We start from the raw sequence: 25,165 nt of genomic DNA, 5'->3' as shown, positions 1-25,165 counted from the left end.
ATAGAGTCCGATTAAAAACGCCAAAAATATTTTTTTTAGGATAGTTAGGTAGTATCCCTTGGTTTTTCTTTGGGCGCCGGTTCTTTTCCAAGGGTGTAGCTCGAACCGGGTACTTTTTTCTTTTGAGTAGGTTAGGAAGAAACTGAGTTGCTCTGAGCTACTTAGTGACATGTTGGTGCTGGAACATTAGCCCATGACATACATTCTATCTTCCCGTATATTTGGTTTGAATTGTGACGCCTAAATAAAGTAAATAGCCTATTTTGTGACGCTTTTTCTCAGTTGTTTGACTTGTATGCCGCATTATGCATTATTGCTTAAATTTTCTTAATTATGTGTGCTTGCGTGACTTGAGAGTTGAACAGAACCATCTTGATTGAGTCATGTGCAATGTGTGTGTGAGGAGTTGTGATCTTCTATGCTATTCTGTATAGTCTAGAACTTGCCCCGTGTGTTAATCGAAGTGAAATTGTTAAGTTGTGCTAATCTAGGAGATGATGTAGGCATTTCTTGCTTGATCATAGATGTGCTTGTCACATAAAAAATAAAAAAAATTCCGTTGTTAGCCCCCTTGAGCTTATAGACCTTTCTTTAGGCACCCACGTTACAAGTCGTACCCCTATTTTGCTCTTAATTTAAGATTGTTGAACCTTTACCTCCTAAGGCACCTAGTCTCTAAAAGAAGTAAAGTGAGAGATTTGGGGAGTAGCTTGCGAGTGGAACCATGGAAGGGCTCTTTGGTGCACTAAAGTTGACATCAAAAGTCACTAGCCGATGAACTTTAATGTATGAAGTGTGTGAAGAAAAAGAAAAATTGCAAGAAAAGAAAAAATAAAATGATAGTCAAAGTATGTAGATAAATATACACCTCCAAATCTTATTAATTTGTGCTAGTGGGAGTATAAAGGTGCTTAATGAAAGTAAGGGCTATGTTGTGTATGGGTTGTGGCAAGTGAATTGATTGAGAAGAATATGGGCTCAAATTGTCAGTGTAGTGTATTAAAGTGCTTAGGAGGGTTAGTCACTATTTCTAAATGTATCATTCCCGTCCCTTAGCCTACATTACAACCTTAAAGTCTTAATTGATCCTAGATTTGGCTAGCTTAGATAAGTAGAGATGTACACTACGGGCAAGCTTATGGTACGACTACGGGATGCATATGAATTCTTAGTGAGAGTGAGCGAATTTTGTTCAATTGTATGATGTCTTTAGTTTATATTCAAAAGTATATTTGAATGTGTAGACTAGTCTATATTCATTCTTTTGTTGTCGGTGAGGGCACATGATCTCATGAATGATTGGTAATATTGTAAACTTTCTTGTTGAGCGAGTACGCGAGTTGAGGGTGCTTAGTGGTAACAAGTCGATTTTTGAGGTTGGGTGGTTACAAATAGGTTGTTGTAACGACTCGGCCAGTCATTTTAAAAGTTGTAGCCCCATTCCCTTATTTACTGCTCATTCTGTACTTTAAAACTGTTATGTAACTTGCCAGGTAGTCGGTTCGGGTCTGAAAAGATTTTAGAATGAATTCGAACACTTAGTTCCAAAGTTTAAAACTTAAGTTGAAAAGGTAGGTTGGATGTCAACCTATGTGTAAACGACCCCGATTTTTTTTTTGATGATTCCAGTAGCTATGTATGGTGATTTGGACTTAGGAGCGTGTCCGGAATTTTATTTGGAAGCCCATAGTTAAATTAGACTTGAAATGACTAAAATAGGAATTTAAGTTTGGAAGTTTAACCGGGGAGTTGACTTTTTGATATCAGGGTCGGAATCCAGTTCTGAAAATTTTCATAGCCCCGTTATGTCATTTATGACTTGTGTGCAAAAATTGAGATCAATCAGACTTAATTTAATAGGTTACGTTTGTAGGAATTGAAAGTTTCAAAGTTTATTAGGCTTGAATCTATGTGTGATTCGTATTTTTAGTGTTGTTGGATGTGATTTGAAGACTCAAATAAGTTCATATGATGTATTAGGACTTGTTGGTATATTTGGTTGAGTCCCGAGGGCCTCGGGTGACTTTCGGATGGTTAACGGATCAAAAGTTAGACTTAAATAGCTGCTGCAAAAAGCTGCTGCAAATCTTCTTCTGCCAGAAATCGAGCCGAGGATCGAAGGCTAGGCTCGAGGGCCATGATCGAAGGCAAGGCTCGAGGGCCATGATCGAAGGCAGGCTCAAGGGCAATGATTGAAGGCAGGCTCGAGGTGCAGGATCAAGGCCCAAGATCAAGGCCCAGGATCGAGGGCTATGACCGAGGCCAGTGATCGAAGGCCCAGGATCGAGGGCTATGACCGAGGCTAGAGATCGAAGGCCCAGGATTGAGGGCTATGACTGAAGCCAGGATCGAGTACCATAAAGATCAAAGCCATGATCAATGCCCAGGATCGATGGCTGCCTCAACAGTTTTATAAGACTGAGGATTTCGTCCCATTTGCCATTTTTGACGAATTTGAGCTTGAGCAGAAGCGATTTTTGACAGATTTTCAAAGGAAAACATTTGGGTAAGTGATTCTAACTCAGATTTGGTCAATATACATGAATATATCATTATTTCACCATTTAATTAGTGTATTGAGATGAAAATTTGGATCGAGGGCTATGACCGAGGCCGTTGATCGAAGGCCCAGGATCGAGGGCTATGACTGAGGCCCGGATCGAGGGCCATAAATATCGAAGCCATGATCGATGGCTGACTCGGCAGTTTTATAAGACTGAAGATTTTATCCCATTTGCCATTTTTGACGAATTTGAGCTTGAGTAGAAGCGATTTTTGACAGATTTTTAAGGGAAAACATTTGGATAAGTGATTCTAATTTGGATTTGGTAAATATACACGAACATATCATTGTTTTCACTATTTAATTAGTGTATTGAAATGGAAATTTGGGAAAATTTTAGAAATCTCATAGAAATAAATTTTTGAGATTTCGGTGTCGATTCGGAGTCGGATTTGAGTGAAACTGGTATGGTTGGACTCGCAATTGAATAGCTTTTCGGATTTTGTAAGTTTCGCCGAATTCCGAGATGTGGGCCCCACAAGCGATTTTTGAGCTAATTTCAGATTTTATTGAAAAATATAGTTTTTTCTTATGAAATTGATTCCTATAATTTTTATTGACTGTATCGAATTATTTTGGCTAGATTCGAGCCATTCAGAGTTGGATAATCGAGGAAAAGGCCTACTAGTGGATTAAATTGGAGCAAGTCGAGGTAAGTGACTTGTCTAACCTTGTGCGGGGGAAATTTTCCCTAGGATTTGTATTGATGTGATAATTGTAATATGATGAAAGTCGTGTACAGGAGATGACGAGTGTGTACACGGGCTAAATATGATGGATTATATTTTTAAATTGTGTAGATCATTGTTACATATTAACTAAATTATTTTATCTTGTTATATTCTTCATCATTGATCTGATTTATATACTTTAAAATTGGTTGAACCTCTCCTGCTAATTGTTTTTACCTGTTTAGTTGAAACTTGGTTTCTTTTATTCTGTGCATTATTTGAAGGTGGAATTTCTTTAATTTAAATATTATTAATATGAAGTATCTGATATTTTAAATTTGGAACTGAGGCAACGTATTAAATTTTTTTAAATATTATTTTGCTGAGTTATTTATTCCCAAATATTTTGTGAGATTTTGTACTCATTATGATTGAACTGTGAGCTCCCTGTTGCGAAAAGTATTGTTGATGTTGTTTATTTTGGCAAATTGAAATATTTGGCACTTGATGTGCAAATTGTGATATATTGTGATATTAATACGCATGCGGTGATATAAGGTCTGGGTGTTGAAACGCATGCGGTGAGATAAGGGTGCCTTGATACGCGTGGCTAGTAGGGGAACTACTAGAAGTCATGCGGTATGATAAGGGTGGTTAAAACGCGGGATGCTATTTCGGGAAAAATGTTTTCTTTAAATAAATTATGAAGGCTCCCGCGGTGATATAAGGAAATGAGATATTGTGAATTTATTTATGATTTGGGACTACGAGGCGGTACCTCGGGAGTGCCCTTGTTGATATTGATTTATGGCCGCAGTTGCCTTTAATTATTGTTGTGATTTTTCTAAAGTTGAAAAGAATTCTGTTTTGTTTCCACGAGGTATTATTTGCCATTATTTTGCGTAGTTAATTAGTGACATACTACTTACTTGATTCATTTTCCATTGTCATTTCATTTTTATTATATTGTTAAACATTTCACCTTGTCTTTTATTATTCCAGTAGGGCCTGACCTGACCTCGTCACTACTCTACCGAGGTTAGGCTTGACACTTACTGAGTACCGCTGTGGTATACTCATACTATGCTTCTGCACATCTTTTTGTGCAGATCCAGGTACATCCTACCAGTCCAGACATCAGTGAGCTACCTGTGTACAGAGACTTCGAGGTATATCTGCCAGCGTCCGCAGACTTCGGAGTCCCCTTCTATCATTATTATGTTGCTTCCTTATTTTACTTAGACCCTGATATATATAGATACATTGAGGATAAATTCTTAGAAGCTTGTGACTTATTTCTACCAGGTTTTGGGAGTTGTAATTATGTGAATTTGAAGATTATTTATTTCATATTTCTATTGTTATTCCACATTGATAGGCTTACCTCGTCTTAGAGACTAGGTGCCATCACGATATCCTACGGAGGGAATTTGGGGTCGTGACAAGTTGGTATCAGAGCTCTAGGTTCATAGGTATTATGAGTCACAAACAGGTTTAGTAGAGTCTTGCGGATCGGTATGGAGACGTCTGTACTTATCTTCGGGAGGCTATGGAACTGTTAGGAAAATATTCGCTTCTTTGATTCCTTATCGTGCGCACTGTTGACTTCAAAGTTTTAAGCCATTGTCTTTCTATTCTCTCACAGATGGTGAGGACACGCACAACTGGATCCGATGATCAGACACCCGTGCCCCCTGTTGGAGCCGCAAGAGCCCGGGGTCAGGGCAGAGGCCGAGCCAGAGGCCGAGGAAGACCACGTGGTGTAGCCAGAGCACCTGCACGAGCTGCTGCAGTAGAGCCACCAATAGATTCAGTTGGAGAACAAGCACCTGAGATGCTTGTTACTACTCCTGCACTTCAGGAGACCCTTGCCCGGGTTTTGAGCATGTTTGGCACTCTAGCTCAAGCAAGGTTGATTCCACTTGCTCCTAGCACATCTTAGGCCGGGGAAGGAGCACAGACTCCCGCCGCCCATACCCCAGAGCCACGTGCCCAAGTTGACCATGTTCGGCCCGAGGTTAGGGCAACAATTTCAGAGGGGAGCAGCTCAGGCTCGAGAGTTACAAAAAGTACCATCCTCCCACTTTCAGCGGTTTAGCTTCAGAGGATGCTCAGGGTTTTCTGGAGGAATGTCATCGTATCCTCCGTACTATGGGTATTATGGATTCCAGTGGGGTTTCTTTCACAGCATTTCAGCTTAGGGGAGCAGCCTACCAGTGGTGGCAGACATATGAGTTGGATAGTCCAGCTGAGGCAACTTCACTTACTTGGACTCAATTTTAAGATATGTTCTTAAAAGAGTATGTTCCTCAAAGTCTTAGAGATGCATGGTGCGCAGCGTTTGAGCAGCTACGCCAGGGTTCTATGACCGTGTCAGAATATGTGGTCTGATTCAGTGATTTGGCTAAGCATGCACCAGCCTTAGTTGCTACTATTCGAGAGCGGGTTTGCAGATTTATTGAGGGTCTCCAACCTAGTATCAAATTCAGTATGGCCCGAGAGCTAGATATGGACATCACATACCAACAGGTGGTGTCAATTGCTAGGACATTGGAAGGCATGCGGATCCGGGATAGGGAAGAGAGGGAAGCTAAGAGACCCCGAGATTCTGGCACATATAATAATTCTCGTGCCCCAGCTGCAGCCCGTCATGGTAGAGGTTATGTGAGCCATCCTATTCATTCAGCACTTCCAGCTTCCAGTGGAATTCCGGCTACTTCCAGACCTCAGATTCTATATTATGCACCACCAGTGTCTTTTGTACCTCCTGTACGGGGTGCCTTCAGCGGGCAGTCTAGTCGAACAGGTCCGAGCCAGTCGCAGCAGCCACATCCTCCGAGGGCTTGTTTTGAGTGTGGTGAAACTCGTCATATCTTGAGGGATTGCCTCAGACTTAGGAGGGGTGCACCTTCACAGGTTTCTCAGGCCCCACCTATTCCACAGGGCCCTCAGGCTTCTCAGGCCATGATTACTGCACCAGTTGCTACTCCACCTGCACAGCCAGCTAAAGGTGGAGGTCGGATAGGTAGAGGTCACCCTAGAGGGGGACGCCAGACCAGATATTATGCCCTTCCTGCTAAGACAGAGGCCGTTGCATCCGATTCTGTTATCACAGGTATTATTCTGGTCTATCATAGAGATGCATCAGTCTTATTTGATCCATGCTCCACTTATTCTTATGTGTCATCTTATTTTTCCCCGTATTTGGGCATATCCCGTGATTCCTTGAGTTCTTTTGTTTATGTATCTACACCCGTGGGTGAATCTATTATTGTTGACCACGTGTATCGGTCGTGTTTAATTGTTATTAGTGGTTTTGAGACCAGAGCTGATTTATTATTGCTCAGTATGGTGGATTTCGATATTATTTTGGGCATGGACTGGTTATTGCCCTATCACGCTATTCTTGATTATTACGCCAAGACGGTGACATTGGCTATGCCAGGTATACCGTGGCTAGAGTGGAGAGGTACCTCAGATCATGTTCCTAGCAGGGTTGTTTCATTTATTAAAGCTCAACGAATGGTTGAGAAGGGATGTGATGCGTATCTGGCCTATGTGAGAGATGCTAGTATTGATACTCCTACAACGTAGTCAGTTCCTATAGTAAGGGATTTTCCTGATGTATTTCCAGCGGATCTTCTGGGTATGCCACCTGACAGGGATATTGACTTTGGCATTGATTTGATACCGGGCACTCAGCTCATTTCTATTCCACCATATCATATGGCCCCAACATAGTTGAAAGAATTAAAAGAACAGTTACAGGAGTTGCTTGATAATGGATTCATTCGGCCCAGTGTATCGCCTTGGGGTGCTCCTGTCTTATTTGTGAAGAAGAAGGATGGTTATATGCAGATGTGTATTGATTACTGCCAGCTGAACAAGGTTACAGTGAAGAACATGTATCCATTGACACGTATTAATGACCTATTTGATCAGCTTCAGGGTGCCAAGGTATTCTCTAAAATTGACTTGTGTTCAAGCTATCATCAGTTGAAGATTCGGGAACCAGATATCCCGAAGACTGCTTTTAGGACTCGGTATGGTCATTATGAGTTCTTTGTAATGTCATTTGGGCTAACCAATGCCCCGACAATATTTATGCACTTAATGAATAATGTATTTCAGCCCTACCTTGACTCCTTCATCATTGTATTTATTGATGATATTCTGGTGTATTCCCGGAGTTAGGAGGATCATGAGCAGCACTTGAGAACTGTGCTTCAGACTTTGAGAGAGAAGAAGTTATATGCAAAATATTCAAAGTGTGAATTCTAGCTTAATTTAGTGGGATTTTTGTGCCATATAGTTTCGTGCGAGGGGATCAAGGTAGATCCAAAGAAGATTGAGGCGGTGCAGAGTTGGTCCAGACAGTCCTCAGCTACAAAGATCCGGAGTTTCCTTGATTTGGCATTGTATTATCACCGATTTGTAGAGGGTTTCCCTTCTATTGCTTCATCTATGACCAAATTGACCCAGAAGGGTGCTCCGTTCAAGTGGACTGAGGAATGTGAGGAGGCTTCCAAAAGCTCAAGACACCTTTGACTACAACTCCAATATTGGTATTACCTACAGGTTTAGGGTCTTATACTGTATATTGTGATGCGTCACGTATTGGTCTCGGCGCAATATTGATGCAAGACGGTAGGGTGATTGCCTATGCGTCCATACAATTAAAGGTACATGAGAAGAATTATCCTGTCCACGATCTTGAGTTAGCATCTATTGTTCATGCCTTGAAGATTTGGCGGCATTATTTGTACGGTGTCCATTTTGAGGTCTACACCGATCACCGGAGTCTAAAACATCTATTTAAATAGAAGGATCCTAATTTGCGACAGCGGAGATGGTTGGAGTTGCTTAAGGATTATGATATCACCATTCTCTATCATCCCGAGAAGGCCAATGTAGTGGCCGATGCCTTGAGTCATAAGGCGGAGAGTTTGGGCAGCTTAGCATATTTACCGGTACTAGAGAGGCCTTTAGCCTTGGATGTTCAGGCCTTGGCCAACTAGTTTATTAGATTGGATGTTTCCGAGCCGAGCCGAGTTTTGGCTAGTATAGTTTCTTAGTCTTCTCTTTATGATCGTATCAGGGAGCATCAGTATGATGACCCCCATTTACTTGTCCTTAAGGATACAGTTCAGCACGGTGATGCAAATCACTATTGGAGATGACAATGTATTACAGATGCAGGGCAGGCTATGTGTGCCTAATGTAGATGGTTTGCATGAGTTGATTCTCCAAGAGGCTCACAGTTCGCGGTACTCCATTCATCCGGGTGCTACAAAGATGTATCAAGACCTGAGATAACACTATTGGTGGAGGCGGATGAAGAATGACATAGTGGAGTATGCAGCCCGCTGTCTCAATTGTCAGGAAGTAAAATATAAGCATCATCGGCCAGGTGGATTGCTTCAGAAATTAGAAATTCCGGAGTGGAAATGGGAGCAGATCACTATGGATTTCATTGTTGGGCTTCCACGGACTCAGCGGAAGTTTGATGCAGTTTGGGTGATTGTGGATAGGCTGATCAAGTAAGCTCATTTTGTTCCTATGATGACTACCTATTCTTTCGAGCAGTTGGCTCAAGTCTATATTCGCGAGGTTGTAAAACTTCATGGCGTACCGGTATCTATCATCTCTGACCGTGGTACGCAGTTTACCTCACGGTTTTGGAGGGTTGTACAACGAGAGTTGGGTACTCGTGTGAAGTTGAGTACAACATTTCACCCTCAGATAGACGGGTAGTCCGAACGCACTATTCAGATATTGGAGGATATGCTTCGTACGTGTGTGATAGATTTTGGGGGTCTTGGGATCAGTTCTTACCACTTGCGGAGTTTGCTTACAACAACAGTTACCAGTCGAGCATTCAAATGGCTCCGTATGAGGCCTTATATGGTAGGCGGTGCCGGTCTCCAGTGGGTTGGTTCGAACCGGGCGAGGCTAGGCTATTGGGTATAGACTTGGTTTAGGATGCCTTGAAAAAGGTTAAATTGATTCAGGATCGACTTCGTACAACCCAATCTAGACAGAAGAGTTATGCGAATCGGAAGGTTCGTGATGTTGCATTCATGGTTGGTGAGCGGGTCTTGCTCCGGGTTTCGCCTATGAAGGGTGTGATGAGGTTTGGGAAGAAGGGCAAGTTGAGACCTAGGTATATAAGGCCTTTTGAGATTCTTGAGAGAGTTGGAGAGGTGTCTTACAGACTTGCACTACCACCTAGTCACTCTACAGTTCATCTGGTATTCCATGTTTTTATGCTCCGGAAGTATCACGGCGATCCGTCTCATATGTTAGATTTCAGTTCGGTTCAGTTGGACAAGAATCTATCTTATGTTGAGGAACCAGTGGCCATTTTGAACATGCAGGTTCGAAAGTTGAGGTCAAAGAACATTGCTTCCGTGAAGGTTCAGTGGTGGGGTCATCCGGTCGAGGAGGCGACTTGGGAGACCTAGCAGGATATGCGCAGCTATTATCCTCATCTTTTCACCACTCCAGGTATAATTCTAAACCCGCTCGAGGAAGAACGTTTGTTTAAGAGGGGGAGGATGTAACGACCCGGTCAGTCATTTTAAAAGTTGTAGCCCCATTCCCCTATTTACTGCTCATTCTGTACTTTAAAACTGCTATGTAACTTGCCAGGGTAGTTGGTTCGGGTCCGGAAAGATTTTAGAATGAATTGGAACACTTAGTTCCAAAGTTTAAAACTTAAGATGAAAAGGTAGGCTGAATGCCGACCTATGTGTAAACGACCCCAAAATAAATTTTGATGATTCCAATAGCTCTGTATAGTGATTTTGGACGAAGGAGCGTGCCCAGAATTTTATTTGAAAGTCTGTAGTTAAATTAGGCTTGAAATGGCTAAAACAGGAATTTAAGTTTGAAAGTTTGACCGGGGAGTTGACTTTTTGATATCGGGGTCGGAATCCAGTTCTGAAAATTTTTATAACTTCCTTATGTCATTTATGACTTGCGTGCGAAAATTGAGGTCAATCAGACTTGATTTGATAGGTTCCGGCGTCGTTTGTAGGAATTGAAAGTTTCAAAGTTCATTAGGCTTGAATCTATGTGTGATTCATATTTTTAGTGTTGTTGGATGTGATTTGAAGACTCGACTAAGTTCGTATAATATATTAGGACTTGTTGGTATATTTGGTTGAGGTCTCGAGGGCCTCGTGTGACTTTCGGATGGTTAACGGATCAAAAGTTAGACTTAAATAGCTGCTGCAAAAAGCTGCTGCAAATCTTCTTCTGCCAGAAATCGAGCCGAGGATCGAAGGCCAGGCTCGAGGGCCAATCGAAGGCAGGCTCGAGGGCCATGATCGAAGGCAGGCTTGATGGCCATGATCGAAGGCAAGGCTCGAGGGCCATGATCGAAGGCAGGCTCGAGGGCAATGATTGAAGGCAGGCTCGAGGCGCAGGATCGAGGCCCAAGATCAAGGCCCAAGATCGAGGGCTATGACCGAGGCCAGTGATCGAAGGCCTAGGATCGAGGGCTATGACCGAGGCTAGTGATCGAAGGCCCAGGATTGAGGGCTATGACTGAAGCCAGGATCGAGTACCATAAAGATCAAAGCCATGATCAATGCCCAGGATCGATGGCTGCCTCAACAGTTTTATAAGACTGAGGATTTCGTCCCATTTGCCATTTTTGACGAATTTGAGCTTGAGCAGAAGCGATTTTTGACAGATTTTCAAAGGAAAATATTTGGGTAAGTGATTCTAACTCAGATTTGGTCAATATACATGAACATATCATTGTTTCACCATTTAATTAGTGTATTGAGATGGAAATTTGGAAAATTTTTACAAATCTCATAGAAACAAATTTTTAAGATTTCGGTATCGATTCAGAGTCGGATTTGAGTGAAACTGGTATGGTTGGACTCGTAATCTAATGGGTTGTCGAATTTTGTGAGTTTCGCCGGATTCCAAGACGTAGGCCCCACAAGCGATTTTTGAGCTAATTTCAGATTTTATTGAAAAATATAGTATTTTCTTATGAAATTGATTCCTATAATTTTTATTGACTGTATCGAATTATTTTGGCTAGTTTTGAGCCATTCAGAGTTGGATAATCGAGGAAAAGGCATACTAGTGGATTAAACTGGAGCAAGTCGAGGTAAGTGACTTGTCTAACCTTGTGTGGGGGAAAGTTTCCCTAGTATTGGTATTGATGTGATAATTGTAATGTGATGAAAGTTATGTACACGAGGTGACGAGTGTGTACAAGGGCTAAATGTGAAGGATTATATTTTTAAATTGTATATATCACTGTTACATATTAATTAAATTATTTTATCTTGTTATATTCTTCATCATTGATCTGATTTATATACTTTAAATTTGCTTGAAGCTCTCCTGCTAATTGTTTTTACCTGTTTAGCTGAAACTTGGTTTCTTTTATTCTATGCATTATTTGAAGGTGAAATTTTTTTAATTTAAATATTATTAATATGAAGTATCTGATATTTTAAATTTGGAACTGAGGCAACGTATTAATTTTTTTTAAATATTATTTTGCTGAGTTATTTATTCCCGAATATTTTGTGAGATTTTGTACTCATTATGATTGAACCGTGAGCTCCCTATTGCGAAAAGTATTGTTGATGTTATTTATTTTGGCAAATTAAATTATTTGGCACTTGAGGTGCAAATTGTGATATATTGTGATATTAATATGCATGCGGTGGTATAAGGTCTGGGTGTTGAAACGCATGCGGTGAGATAAGGGTGGATTGATACGCGTGGCTAGTAGGGGAACTACTAGAAGTCATGCGGTGTGATAAGGGTGGTTAAAACGCAGGATGCTATTTTAGAAAAAATATTTTTCTTTAAAATTAAATGTGAGGGCTCCCGCGGTGATATAAGAAAATGAGATATTGTGAATTTATTTATGATTTGGGACTACGAGGAGGTACCTCGAGAGTGCCCTTGTTGATATTGATTTATGGCCGCAGTTGCCTTTGATTATTGTTCTGATTTTTTTAAAGTTGAAAAGAATTCTGTTTTGTTTCCACGAGGTATTATTTGCCATTATTTTGCGTAGTTAATTGGTGACATACTACTTACTTGATTCATTTCTATTGTTATTTTATTTTTATTATATTGTTAAACATTTCACTTTGTCTTTTATTATTCCAGTAGGGCCTGACCTGACCTCGTCACTACTCTACCGAGGTTAGGCTTGTCACTTACTGGCTACCACTGTGGTGTACTCATACTACGCTTCTGCACATCTTTTTGTACAGATCCAGGTACTCCTTGCCAGCCCCAACATCAGTGAGTTACCTGTACACGGAGACTTCGAGGTATATCTGCCAGCGTCCGTAGACTCCGGAGTCCCCTTCTATCATTATTATGTTGCTTCCTTATTTTTCTTAGACCCTGATATATATAGATACATTGAGGATAAATTCTTAGAAGCTTGTGACTTATTTCTACCGGGTTTTGAAAGTTGTAATTATGTGAATTTGAAGATTATTTATTTCAGATTTCTATTGTTATTCCGCATTGATAGGCTTACCTAGTCTTAGAGACTAGGTGCCATCACGATATCCTACAGAGGGAATTTGAGGTCGTGACAGTTGTTGGAATTGATTGAATTGAAATGTTATACTTGGGCATGATTAAAACGGGAAGAATGTGATATTTTGTATGTTCAGGCTTAATTGCCTGTATTGATCATAGTCAAGGGTTGAGTGTATGGTTAAAAGTTGAAGTGCTCCTTTATAGTTAAGATTTCTACGTAGTTGGGGGTATATTTGATAGTCCCATTGCTCGAGGATGAGCAGGAGTCTAAGTGTGGGGTGTTGATGTTTAGCTTAAAGTATATATATTTTTATGTATATCGCCTCATGGTTTACTCTTGTTTCGTGGATTTAGGATGTAAAATGTGTTTATTTATATTAATTCGAGGTGTTTTTATGTGTAGGAATGATCCGGGAGCAATTGGGGGCGAAAGGTGCGAGATTAGAGCCAAAACTGATGAAAAAAGGGAAAAGGGCATTTCCAGTGCCACAGGCAGCGCCCCACGCTACATGTGTGCCCCAGACAGAACGTGAAATTTACCAGTGCCAGAGACGGCGCCTAGTGCTGGGCTGGACGCTGGTGACGGGATTTCTGTCCAACTTTGCCTGGGACAAGGTTATTTCGGCCCTAAACCTACCCAACACGTATAAAAACAAGACTAAACTTATTTTTAGAGGGAGACACCACTTTGAAGGGAGAAGACACACGAGAAACATTCGGGAGAGAAGGGATCTCAGTTTTCTTCATCTTTTCTTAGTATTTTCAATTATCCGACACTTATGAAATTGTTTGCTATTATCATGAGTGGCTAAAACCCATAGTTCTGGGGTTGTGATTTAGCCATAAATATTGTTGTTTAACGTTGACTTAACCTTGATTACAATTCACTAATATATAGTTGTTTCTTCAATTCTGTGATTAATTGCTTAATTATCAGGCCAGCAGTTAGGTTCTATTTACTATCTATGCTATGCTTGGGAAAGCCATGTTTAGATTAGAGAAGAATTGAAGAGAGCATGATCTTAACTCTTGGGGGGAGGGGGAGGCAGATTTGTGGTTAGGATAGGAATATACCTAGTCACCGTGCTTAATTAAATATCGTAATCTTAATGCGTTCTTAATAGATTGATTTCATAGGAATATAGGCATTAATCTATTTGGAATAGGCGAGTAGTACTTCGGGAGAAGGCTATGAGAGCAATTATCGATTAATTAGCAACCATGAGTGAATTGTATGAAAGGGATAGTTAACTAGAACACAATAGAATTGGTGAATCGATCACAACCCTGAAATATTTGTCTCTACTGAATACACCACAATTATTTTGCTACTTGATAATTTAGTTACTACTTAGAATTATAGTTTAGTATAATCACATTCTTGAACTCGAATTTGGCTTGACTGAATAACAATCTTGGTGAATTTAGTGGGTAGTTGATACAAGTCTATGTGGGTTCGATACTCGACTTATCATTTTATTACATGTACGACCACGTATACTTGTGTGTGCGTTTGGGAGTGACAATACCCCACCAAATTATTTTAACATAAGCATGTATATCCCCTTCTCGTAATTGAGGTGTAGTAGTTGTTGTAAGTATGCAGCTTCACTTATAAAGTTTTTAAGAATGTAATGTGGTTTCTATTTAAAGGTCCACTGCTTCTCCCGATCATTTCTCTATTCTGCCTATCTGAATCGTGTTGATAAGTAATATGGATTTTCATTATGCATATTTTACATTCAACGTTGAGATATCTTTGTACATAAAAACCTTGGTGATGCTAATTTCCGCACCATTCCTTCTATTATCCTTTGCTGGGATAAAATTTGAGTGAGGGCATTTTTGTGATCTCTTTCTTAAAGTCACCTAAGCACTAAATGTTAGTTTCTGCCTTTTCGTGCATGATAAATGCATTTTCATCATTGAGCTGATAATTTCACTCTGAACGGTCCCTTCAAATGTGAAGTATCTGCTATTACACAGTTGGTTTGATATATGAGGAATTTTCTTTTGTAATTGGACATCAAAAAGGTTAATGCTGAGAAGGTTGCTGTATCTGGAAAGAAGAGGACCCAAAAACTTTACAGGAGGCACTCAGGGAGACCTGGTGGGATGAAAGTAGAGACTTTTGATCAACTTCAACAGAGAATTCCAGAAAGAATTATTGAGCATGCTGTCCGTGGCATGCTCCCAAAAGGGAGGGTAAGTTTTCATTACTGTTTGTCCATTCATACAGTGTGACCTGTATTGAGATTCCCTTGTTAAACCAAGGAAATATTAGGCAGTATGCATATCATGTTGAACTAGGATTATTGGATCCAGTACTAAAGTCCATCTCCTCTAGCATTTTATCAACCAATAATTTAGGCCCATAAAAGAGTAATGAGCCTATAAACACAGGCTAGCTGGTAGTACAGAATGAGTAAATAGATGTCTTACCCTTGCCAATTCTGCATATCTCTGGTTTTCTTGTATGTCGAGGAAGACAGGAATCTTGCAAACTTGTGTTCTTATGCATCAAGAAAGTGAATGAGTTTCTTTATTGGATCTTCGTATCAGTAGTGATCCCCTCTTGCCCTCCTTGTATTACCCTTAACATCCCTAGGCCCATGAGATAACAAACAGCAACCATTTGTTCGAGGGGTAGGAAAAGAAGGGAAGAAAAGGTCCTTGTATGGTTTAACAGGAGAGATGAGGAACAAAAATGATGAAGAGGAATGTTCTTTTGGGCTTACTAATTTTTCTCTTGCTTTTGGGAGGATAAGGGAACTGAACTTTCCACCTTCATTTTTTGACGAACTCCAAACAAGAGAAAACAGAAACACTCTTTCTCATTTTCCTCTCCCTCTTTCCAACGAAGGATAAACGTGTTCTTTTCTTTTTCCTGTATATCACTTCTAAATTGTTGCACTTTTCTTCTTGTGCAGCTTGGTAAACAATTATTTAACCATCTTAAGGTTTATGAGGGTCCAGACCATCTGATGAATTTGGAGCAACTCACCCGAATCTATTGCGGAATCGGCGAAAACTAGAGAGAGAAAATGAAAACAATAGAGAGAAGGAAGAGCGTATAGAGAAGCAACTGGAAAAATGTTCATTGACCCCAAAATAATCTGTACATTGTCTTTATATACAAGGATAAAATTGTAAAAGACAAAGAAAGTAAAATTGAGCCAAATACCCGATACAAATAAATAAGGCTATTTCAGCTTTGTTTTGTTTGTACTCTAATACCCCCCTCAAGTTGGAGGGAGATTTCCGACACCCAACTTGCTTAAAATATCTTTATAATGACCACCAGAAAGAGGTTTTGTTAGCATGTTAGCAGCTTAATGGGGACAAAGGACAAAGAAATGAGGCCCTCTTGCAGCTTCTCACGAACGAAACGACAGTCCAAGTCAATATGTTTGGTACGCTCGTGGAAGACGGGGTTCTTTGCGATGTAAATGGCGGACTGACTATCACAATAAACTGGAATAGAAGAGAGATCAGTAATGCCAAAGTAAACGAGTGAGCCAAGCTAACTCTGCAACCACACGTCTCATTGATCTATACTCTGCTTCGGCACTAGATAGGGAGAAAGTAGGTTACTTTTTAGACCTCCAACTCAGCAAACTCGACCCCAACATGACAATAAAGCCACTTACAGATCTGCGTGAATCAGGGCATGCAGCCCAGTCGGAATCGCAGAAGGCCTGCAATTCAAAAGAGGGTGAATTTGACATAAACAAACCTTGGCCAAGATTCCCTTTGATATACCGCAACACATGGACTGCCGCTGTATAGTGAGAGGATCTGGGAGCATGTATAAACTGGCTTAGTAGCTGTACAGCAAAAGAAATGTCAGGACGAGTGTTAGTGAGAAAATTGAGCTTTACCACAAGTCGGCGATACATCAGAGGATCAGTCAATAGGGCACCATCAGTAGTATTCAGCTTTATGGCAGCAGGAAGGGGAGCAGAAGCAGGAGATAGATCATCACAACCAAAATCATTTAGCATATCAAGGGCAAATTTTCTCTGGGTAATTATCACACTATTGGGCTCACGAATAACTTGCAAGCCTAAAAAGTAATGTAAATGACCCAAATCTTTGATACGAAACTGAGAATCTAAAAAACGCTTCAAGGAGGTGATTTCTGAAGATTCATCACCAGTGACGAGAACCAATCATCCACATAAACGGCTACTATAACAGTGGAATGAGGAGAAGTTTTCAGAAATAGTGAGTAATTATTTTTGGAAGCCACATATCCCCTAGAACATAAAACATCACTTAGCTTAGAGTACCATTGCCGAGAAGCCTGTTTGAGGCCATACAACGATTTTTGTAATTTACACACCAAATTAGGAGCAGAAACAGTCATGCCTTGAGGTATCTTCATGTAAACTTCTTCCTCAAGGTCACCATGCAAAAAAGCATTATTAACATCTAATTGGAAGATATCCCAGGCCTTTTTAACTGCAACGACAATAACACTTCTGATAGTGGTCATTTTAACAACAGGAGAAAAAGTATCAGTGTAATCAACTCTTTCTTGTTGTGTATTACCTCTAACAACTAGTCTAGCTTTAAATCATTCAATAGTTCCATCTGCTCGATGTTTGATTTTATAGACCCATTTGTTACCAATAGGTTTCTTTTCAGGAGGCAAAGGGATAATAGACCAGGTCTGATTTGCCTCTAATGCTTCAAACTCCTTATTCATAGCTTACTGCCAGGCAGGATTCAGCATAGCCTGCTGAAAAGTTACAGGTTCCTGTATAGTGCTAACACTCTTCACTAAATGCTGATTATTAGGAGATAGACTACTAAGACACAAGTGACTTGGAAAAGAAAAGCAGTTTGTGAGAGTAAAGAAAGGGGAAGTATGAGCACAGTAACAAACGAAATCCTGCAAATACAGAGAAGTAACATGAGGACGAGAAGATTTTCTAATAGGAGTAACAGAAGGAACAAAAGAGGGAGAAGAAGTAGATTTAGAGGAAGTATGAGGTGAAGAGGGCGAAGAAACAGATGTAAAAGAAGGAGAAGAAGTAGATATAGAAGGAGTAGTAGTAGTGTCAGAAGTTTCTATAGGAAGCAAGGTTGCATCGCCAATTGGTATGGTAGATCCACTAGTTAAGTCTTCAATATTAACATGCACTAGACTAGGAGGAAAAATAGAATTATCTGAAACTGGGAAGAAATCAAAAATGGAAGAACCTTTAGATTTGTCAGGGAAGACAGATTCATGGAAAACAACATCTCTAGATGTATTAATCTTTTTGGTTTCAAGGTTAAGGACTTTATAACTCTTTTTACCAAAGGGATATCCAAGGAAAACATTGGCAGCAGCTCTGGGTTTAAATTTGTCTCTAAGAGGCTTGGGTGTGGTAATATAGCAAAGGCAACAAAAAGCTCTTAAGTGTGTATATGATGGAGGAGATTTAAAAAGAACTTCATGAGGAGATTTCCCAGACAAAACAGAGCTAGGAAATCTATTAATCAAATAGGTGGCTGAAAGAACACAATTACCCCAATAAAATACGGGGAGACCAGATTGAAATAGAAGAGCTCTTGCCGTCTCTAGAAGGTGCTTGTGCTTCCTTTCCATAACTCCATTTTGTTGGAAAATATATGGATAAGATGTCTGATGAATAATACCTTGGGAAGCAAGAAAAGAAGATGTTTCAACGCTAGAACCTAGTTCCAGTACATTATCAGACCTAACAATTTTGACTTTGGCTTGAAATTGAGTCTCCACCATAGAAATAAATACTTTCAATATGAAAAAAGGCATTGCTTTTGCAGCTTAATAGGTGTGTCCAAGTAACCCTGCTATAATCATCAACCACTGTAAGAAAGTATCTATGACCAGAATAAGTAGATGTATGGTAAGGACCCCAGAAATCAATGTGAATGAGTTAAAATACTTGGGTGGATGAGGGAAAAGATAGTCTTTGTTGTCTAGCCATTGGACAAACATGACAAATAAAAGATTGTTTATTAGAAGAAAGCAAAGAAATACCAGAAAGTTTCAGCATTTTAGAGAAAGGTATGTGACCAAGTCTGGAATGCCAAAGTGCTATAGTTTTATTCATGGAGCAATCTGTATTACAAGCAGTAATATTCATGCTATTCATTGTGCTTACAGAAGAAGTAGACTTGCTCACTTTATTCACACTACTTGCAGAATTTAACCAAGTGAAACTAGACAAACAATCGAGGAGTTTTGTAGAAGGAGAGAGTGAATTATCCACAAAGTACAAACCATCAATCATGTTACAAAGAGCCAGTTGCCTCTTCAGAGAAGGGCCCTGCATTATACAATAAGTTTTAGTGAATAGGACATCACAATCTAATTGACAAATGAGTTTGTGAACAGAAAGTAGATTGTATTTAAAACTAGGAACAAAGTGAACGTTTGATAGAGTAATAACAGAAGACAAAGCTAAAGATCCCACAGAAGTCACTTTAGCTTTGTATTCATTTGGAAGAGTAATAAGATAAGGAACAAGAAGGTCACGAATATTTTTAAGCAAAGATTTGTTATAAGTCATGTGGTCACTTGCACCCGAATCTATAATCCAATACTCAGCATGAAATTTAAAGTGAAAACACACACGAGAACTAGAGCCAAAATTTGAACATGCCAACTTACCTGTAAAGTGTGCAGATCTGTTAAGGGCATCCGACTGTTTCTCAGATTCAGATGAGTGTTATGGAGGAGTGAAACCAGCTCTTGCAACTGTTGATAGTGTTGTTGAGTGAAGAAAGGATTGGAGGGTTGTACTTGACCATTTCCTTCAGTAGATGAATTAGGATGATAAGTAGAATGCACAATGGCCGCCACTCTTTTATTTTAGGTGAACTTGAAATCAGGCGGAAATCCGTGAAGTTTGTAGCATTTTTCAATTGTGTGGCCTGACTTTTTATAGTATTTGCAAGAGACTTTCTTGTCATCATATTTAGGAGTGAATCTTTGACCAAATCTCTATGTGCTTGATGAAGAAGCAGACATAGAAGCTGATTCTGGAAATAAAGTGAGAAGGAATGTGGATTTCACTCTGCTTCTCATCTTGAAGCAACAGAGAATAGGCTTGCTCTATGTTTGGAATTGGCTTCATCATAGTTATATTTCTTCTCGCACCACTATAAATTTCATTTAACCCCATTAACAATTGCATCAGTTTCTGAATTTCTTTATCCTTTTATGTCTGGAGTTTTCCTCCACAGTTACAATTACAAGTACAACCCGGGGAGCTAAGGGAATCTAACTCGTCCCAAAGTTTCTTAACTCTTGTATAATATGTTTGAATATTAGAAGACCCTTGAGAAACGGAGCTCAAGTCTTTATTAACTTGATACCAGCGTGCCCCGTTGGACTGACCATATCGTTTATTCAACTCATTCTATATTTTGTCAGCATATTTAACATAAATCACACTATCAGAAATTTCTGAATTCAGAGAATTCAACAACCAACTAGTAACCATGTTGTTACAACGCTCCCAATATTTAAGAAGAGGAGAGTCATTTGAAGGTTTTACACAGGTTCCATCGATAAAACCTAATTTGTTCTTAGCTCCTAATGCAATTACAACATCACAACTTCAACTCCTAAAATCAGTGCCAGAGAATTGTTTACTTACCGGAGATGAACCAGGATTGTCAGAAGGATGAAGGTAATATTCATGTGATGGGAATCCTCCACAGTTACAATTACAAGCACAACCCGGGGAGCTAAGGGAATCTAACTCGTCCCAAAGTTTCTTAACTCTTGTATAATATGTTTGAATATCAGAAGACCCTTGAGAAACGGAGCTCAAGTCCTTATTAACTTGATACCAGCGTGCCCCGTTGGACTGACCATATCGTTCATTCAACTCATTCCATATTTTGTCAGCATATTTAACATAAATCACACTATCGAAAATTTCTGGATTCAGAGAATTCAACAACCAACTAGTAAGTAGTAACCATGTTGTTACAACGCTCCCAATATTTAAGAAGAGGAGAGTCATTCGAAGGTTTTGCACAGGTTCCATCGATAAAACCTAATTTGTTCTTAGCTCCTAATGCAATTACAATAGCACAACTTCAACTCCCAAAACTAATGCCAGAGAATTGTTTACTTACCGGAGATGAACCAGGATTGTCAGAAGGATGAAGGTAATATTCATGTGATGGATTAGAGTTAGGATTTACGATATTGTCGTTAGTCATGACGCAGTTCAACAGCAACACCAAGAGAACACGCGCTGCTATCAGAAAATAAAAGATGAAATTGGAAGGAAATACCAGTGGTGACTGTAAGAGAGCCACAAAGCAGCAATATAACTGATAACTAAACCTTCAGATGCACCATAAAATGCCAAAGGAAGAACACCAATTCTACAACGAACTCTCCCGATCTTCAAGTTGTTAAGAAGAATTCGACTCTGCGTGTTTCGACAAAATTGAAATGATTTTTTGACTGAATAATACTTTCACACGAGAAAATTCAGGAACTTCTGAAATAATTGAGACGAGAATCGAAACAAATCCAAAAATACAAAATTAGTTTTTTTTTCCGACTATGAAGAACGAGCAGAATCACATGATTGAAAAGAGAAATAACGAAAAACAAGCAGTGTGTAAGTGTCACCGCTCTGATACCATGATGCATTTGGAGCAACTCATCAAAATCTATGGCGGAATCGGCGAAAACTAGAGAGAGAAAATAACAATAATAGAGAGAAGGAAGAGCATATAGAGAAGCAACTGGAAAAATGCTCACTGACCCCAAAATAATCTTTGCATTGTCTTTATATACAAGGACAAAATTGTAAAAGACAAAGAAAGTAAAATTGGGCCAAATACCCGATATAAATAAATAAGGCCATTTCAGCTTTGTTTTGTTTGTACTCTAACACCATCCTCACGACGCACAGAAACCAACCGAGATACCTATAAGAGACGAGAGGATACAGAAGCAGCGGTAGTTACCAATTTCCATGAAAAGTTATTGAGAGATTGTTATGTACTCGAATTCACAACACAAAGTAAACGAGGGAAATGATAGGTTTAATTCATAAACTCAAAGAGTCAATCATTACAATAACAGAAATTAGAACTAAGAAGGAGATTCAGAGAAGAAGGATAGAGAGAGCCGAGGGAGAACAGAAAGAGAGAGTCCCGAGGAAGAAGCCAGAAGAAGGAGACGAGAGGCGAACAAAATTCTCAATAATGCCCATAATCCCAAAAATCATCGACCACTACTCTTTTAATAGAATAGTTCTTGGGCTCACTACTCAACACGGATCCCAAATTAGCCTGACCCCGTTGCTTGTTCTCAGCCCAATAGATCTTCTAAGCCCAATAGCTATCTGTGTGTGGATATTTTTATTAGGCTGGGGTTGATTCATTAAAATACCCCCGTCCTCAATAAGAACCTTGTCCTCAAGGTTCGAAATAAGAAATCCTTCAATGAAAGACAGAGGTAAACTAGGTGTAGCTAGATAAACATTCACAGGTATAAGGCCTAGTTGGAAAGTCCACTTGCATATCAAAAAGTAACCAACAACCCCATGTGTGCCGGCAACACAAGTGCGGGAAATGATATTTACTGAAGCGGTATCAATAACTAACAAGAACCTTGGTGTGCATATTTCTGTGGCGAGCTCATCTCTATCACATATAGAAAGGAGAACAAGAACTCCCTCTATAACAAGGGCAAGTTGTGCCTCTAGCACCCGTAGCAAAGCAATAAATGCTTGGCAGTTTTGCTTGGCAGCCTTTTTTCTCCAGTATTTCAACCCATAGATCCATTGTGATTAGTTGTTCATTTGTTCTCCTACTCAAAGTGCTGAAATGCCCCGCCATAAACTCAACGACGCCATTAACTTTAGGGTGAAGCTCCCAAACAAGCAGTGGAGTCAATATTGCTATTCCCTTTTATTTTTCTCCGTAACTCACCTAGTGTACCATTAACTCTAATGCTACATGTAGAATGTGATTCAATAAGGGAATATAAACCAAAACATGACAAGCCATATTCTAACTTGGTAAATTCAGCAATAGTTTCTTTCTGATCTTGAAGATCAAGGTTGTCAACAGAGAGAGGTGCATTGCATATAAACAGAGTAGTTATGGAAGTCAAGGTTCCTTCAAGGACACCATCTCTATCTTCAAGAATTAGTACATCAAAAGGGCCTCCTCCCGGATCGAAGACTACAAGCATTTCAAAAGTAACTGGGGCTCTTTAGACTTACCCCCGTTTGCCCAGCTATGATACCTTGAAGGACTTGTGCAATTCCTTCTTTGTGAATTTTGCCAGCAACATCGAGAACAACACCAAGATATGGAGCAATGGCTAATGCATCAGCATTGAAGTCAGTGGTTGGCCTAGTAAAATAGCAAGTGCAATAATGATGATGCAACCATTGCCATCCAGGATCCTACACCTGAGTCATAGAGTTAGCATATGCAAAGAAGAAAAACATGAGAGTAGATCCCATCAATAGTAGTGGCTCCATATTCACTATATAACCCGTTCGAGACTTGGACTTAAATCTTATTCCTGGATCCCCCGCACAAATATCCAATGCGGTCGCACGAATAGTGACAATAAGGAGATTTACTCCAGGATTAAATGAAAATTGATTCAAAAGACATTGATCAATAAAAGTGTTATCAGTACCACAAGCTGATTTCCCAGGGATTTTCTTGAAATCGACCACAACTATGGTCGAATAATCTTTACAAGCGTTGTCGAATTTCATTGAGAAAGCAATATGTGGTACCCTCACCACCATTAGAATACCTTCATCTTTTCCCTGCTCAACATCAGGTATCGTTTCATTTGAAGGAATTTCACCTGGTGAAATCCCATCCTCATTCTCTATAAAATATTTATCAAGAGATAGATTCACAATAGTCTCAGGCTCGATGAAACAGTCAGCAAGATATAGGTCATCCGAGGTCTCAAATTCAATGTGTTGCTCACTAGTGCCACGATCAAGAGAAGTTGCAGTAACATACCTCTCTGACATATCTCGATGAGTACTTTTATCAAACAGTTGGACTTCGCTACTTGCGGGACATGTAGCTTCTAAATCAGGCATGCCGATTGGAGCATCTGATTGTGCGTCGACAAATACATTGGGGCAACAACTATGTAACATTGCGTCGAACACCTTAGGTTTCTGAATATCATCCAAATCAGCTACAAAGTGAGAGACATAAGCATTTGTATTTGTGCTTTGGCACGCTGTTGAAACAGAAGAATATTCCTCTACTGTTCTGGTGAAAATTCCAGGAGACATTTCATCGAACACATGCTTGGCCTCTGAGTTACCAACTTTGAATGCAGATTCTAACTCATAGAAGTTGGAATTATGGCGCAAATCAGCCAAAAGATATACCCGAGCCTCAGACGAATCCAGAGTAGAGTGACTAATGTAGCAATGATAAGCCAGGGATGAATCGGCCAGCCTCCTCTTTGAATCTATGGCAGGTCGTTTCCGAAATCGCAAAAATATTTTCTCCTTGAAATGGTTCCAATCATAGAATTATTTGTTGCGAAAGAGCCAATCGAACCAAGCGAGAGCATCACCTTCAAGGTAAAAATATGGAAGAGGTAACCAGTCTTCCTCGGAAAAACCAAGAAATTTGAAGTAACGCTCTGCCTGATAAACCCATCCCTCTGGGTTGCCATTGTTGAATTTATCCAGTATCACCGCTGTCATTGGAGTCCGAATCGATAAAAGCACCAATGTTATGTACCTGAATTCACAACACAAAGTAAACGAGGGAAATGATAGGTTTAATTCATAAACTCAAAGAATCAATCATTACAATAACATAAATTAGAACTAAGAAGGAGATTCGGAGAAGAAGGATAGAGAGAGCCGAGGGAGAACAGAAAGAGAGAGTCTCGAGGAAGAAGCCAGAAGAAGGAGACGAGAGGCGAACATAATTCTCAACAATGCCCATAATCCCAAAAATCATCACCACTACTCTTTTAATAGAATAGTTCTTGGGCTCACTACTCAACCCGGATCTCAAATTAGCCTGACCCCGTTGCTTGTTCTCAGCCCAATAGCTCTTCTAAGCCCAATAGCTATCTGTGTGTGGATATCTTTATTGGGCTGGGTTGATTCATAACAGAGATCACCCCAGCAGTTTCTCATTTCCCCTTTCCAGCTGTTTTTATTTAACAGGCATAACTTCTCTGTTTAACATAGTACACCATTCCTGCACCTGTAACACGCCATTCACTTTTAATTCTACTCTGGAGGCTTTCCAGTACAAATTTGTTTACCTCCAGAGCTCTTGTCTGTGTAGGTTTGTTAAGCAAATGAGCATTCGTCTTTTAGGTTTGGGTTCTAAATTCTACACTGCCTTTTTCTTTTCTTTTTTTTAA

The 25,165-nt window shown here is 39.8% G+C and overlaps 1 protein-coding gene across 1 annotated transcript in view; it reads left to right on the top strand.

Annotated features, from left to right (window-relative positions):
• Positions 1-24,715, top strand: part of LOC107807994 (large ribosomal subunit protein uL13c-like) — a 34,716-nt gene extending 10,001 nt beyond the window's left edge. The window contains exons 3-5 of the mRNA XM_075227425.1: positions 14,809-14,979; positions 15,705-15,750; positions 21,673-24,715. Coding sequence (XP_075083526.1) covers positions 14,809-14,979; positions 15,705-15,750; positions 21,673-21,743 — 288 coding nt within the window. The 3' untranslated portion in view covers positions 21,744-24,715. The remainder of the gene's footprint in view (positions 1-14,808; positions 14,980-15,704; positions 15,751-21,672) is intronic.
• The last annotated feature ends 450 nt before the right edge of the window (positions 24,716-25,165 follow it).

This window comes from Nicotiana tabacum, chromosome 2 (genome assembly GCF_000715075.1).
Source record: "Nicotiana tabacum cultivar K326 chromosome 2, ASM71507v2, whole genome shotgun sequence".
NCBI classification, from domain to species: Eukaryota; Viridiplantae; Streptophyta; class Magnoliopsida; order Solanales; family Solanaceae; genus Nicotiana; species Nicotiana tabacum.
The sequence above is the reverse complement of the archived record's forward strand: the minus strand, read 5'-3'. Positions and strand labels throughout refer to the sequence as shown.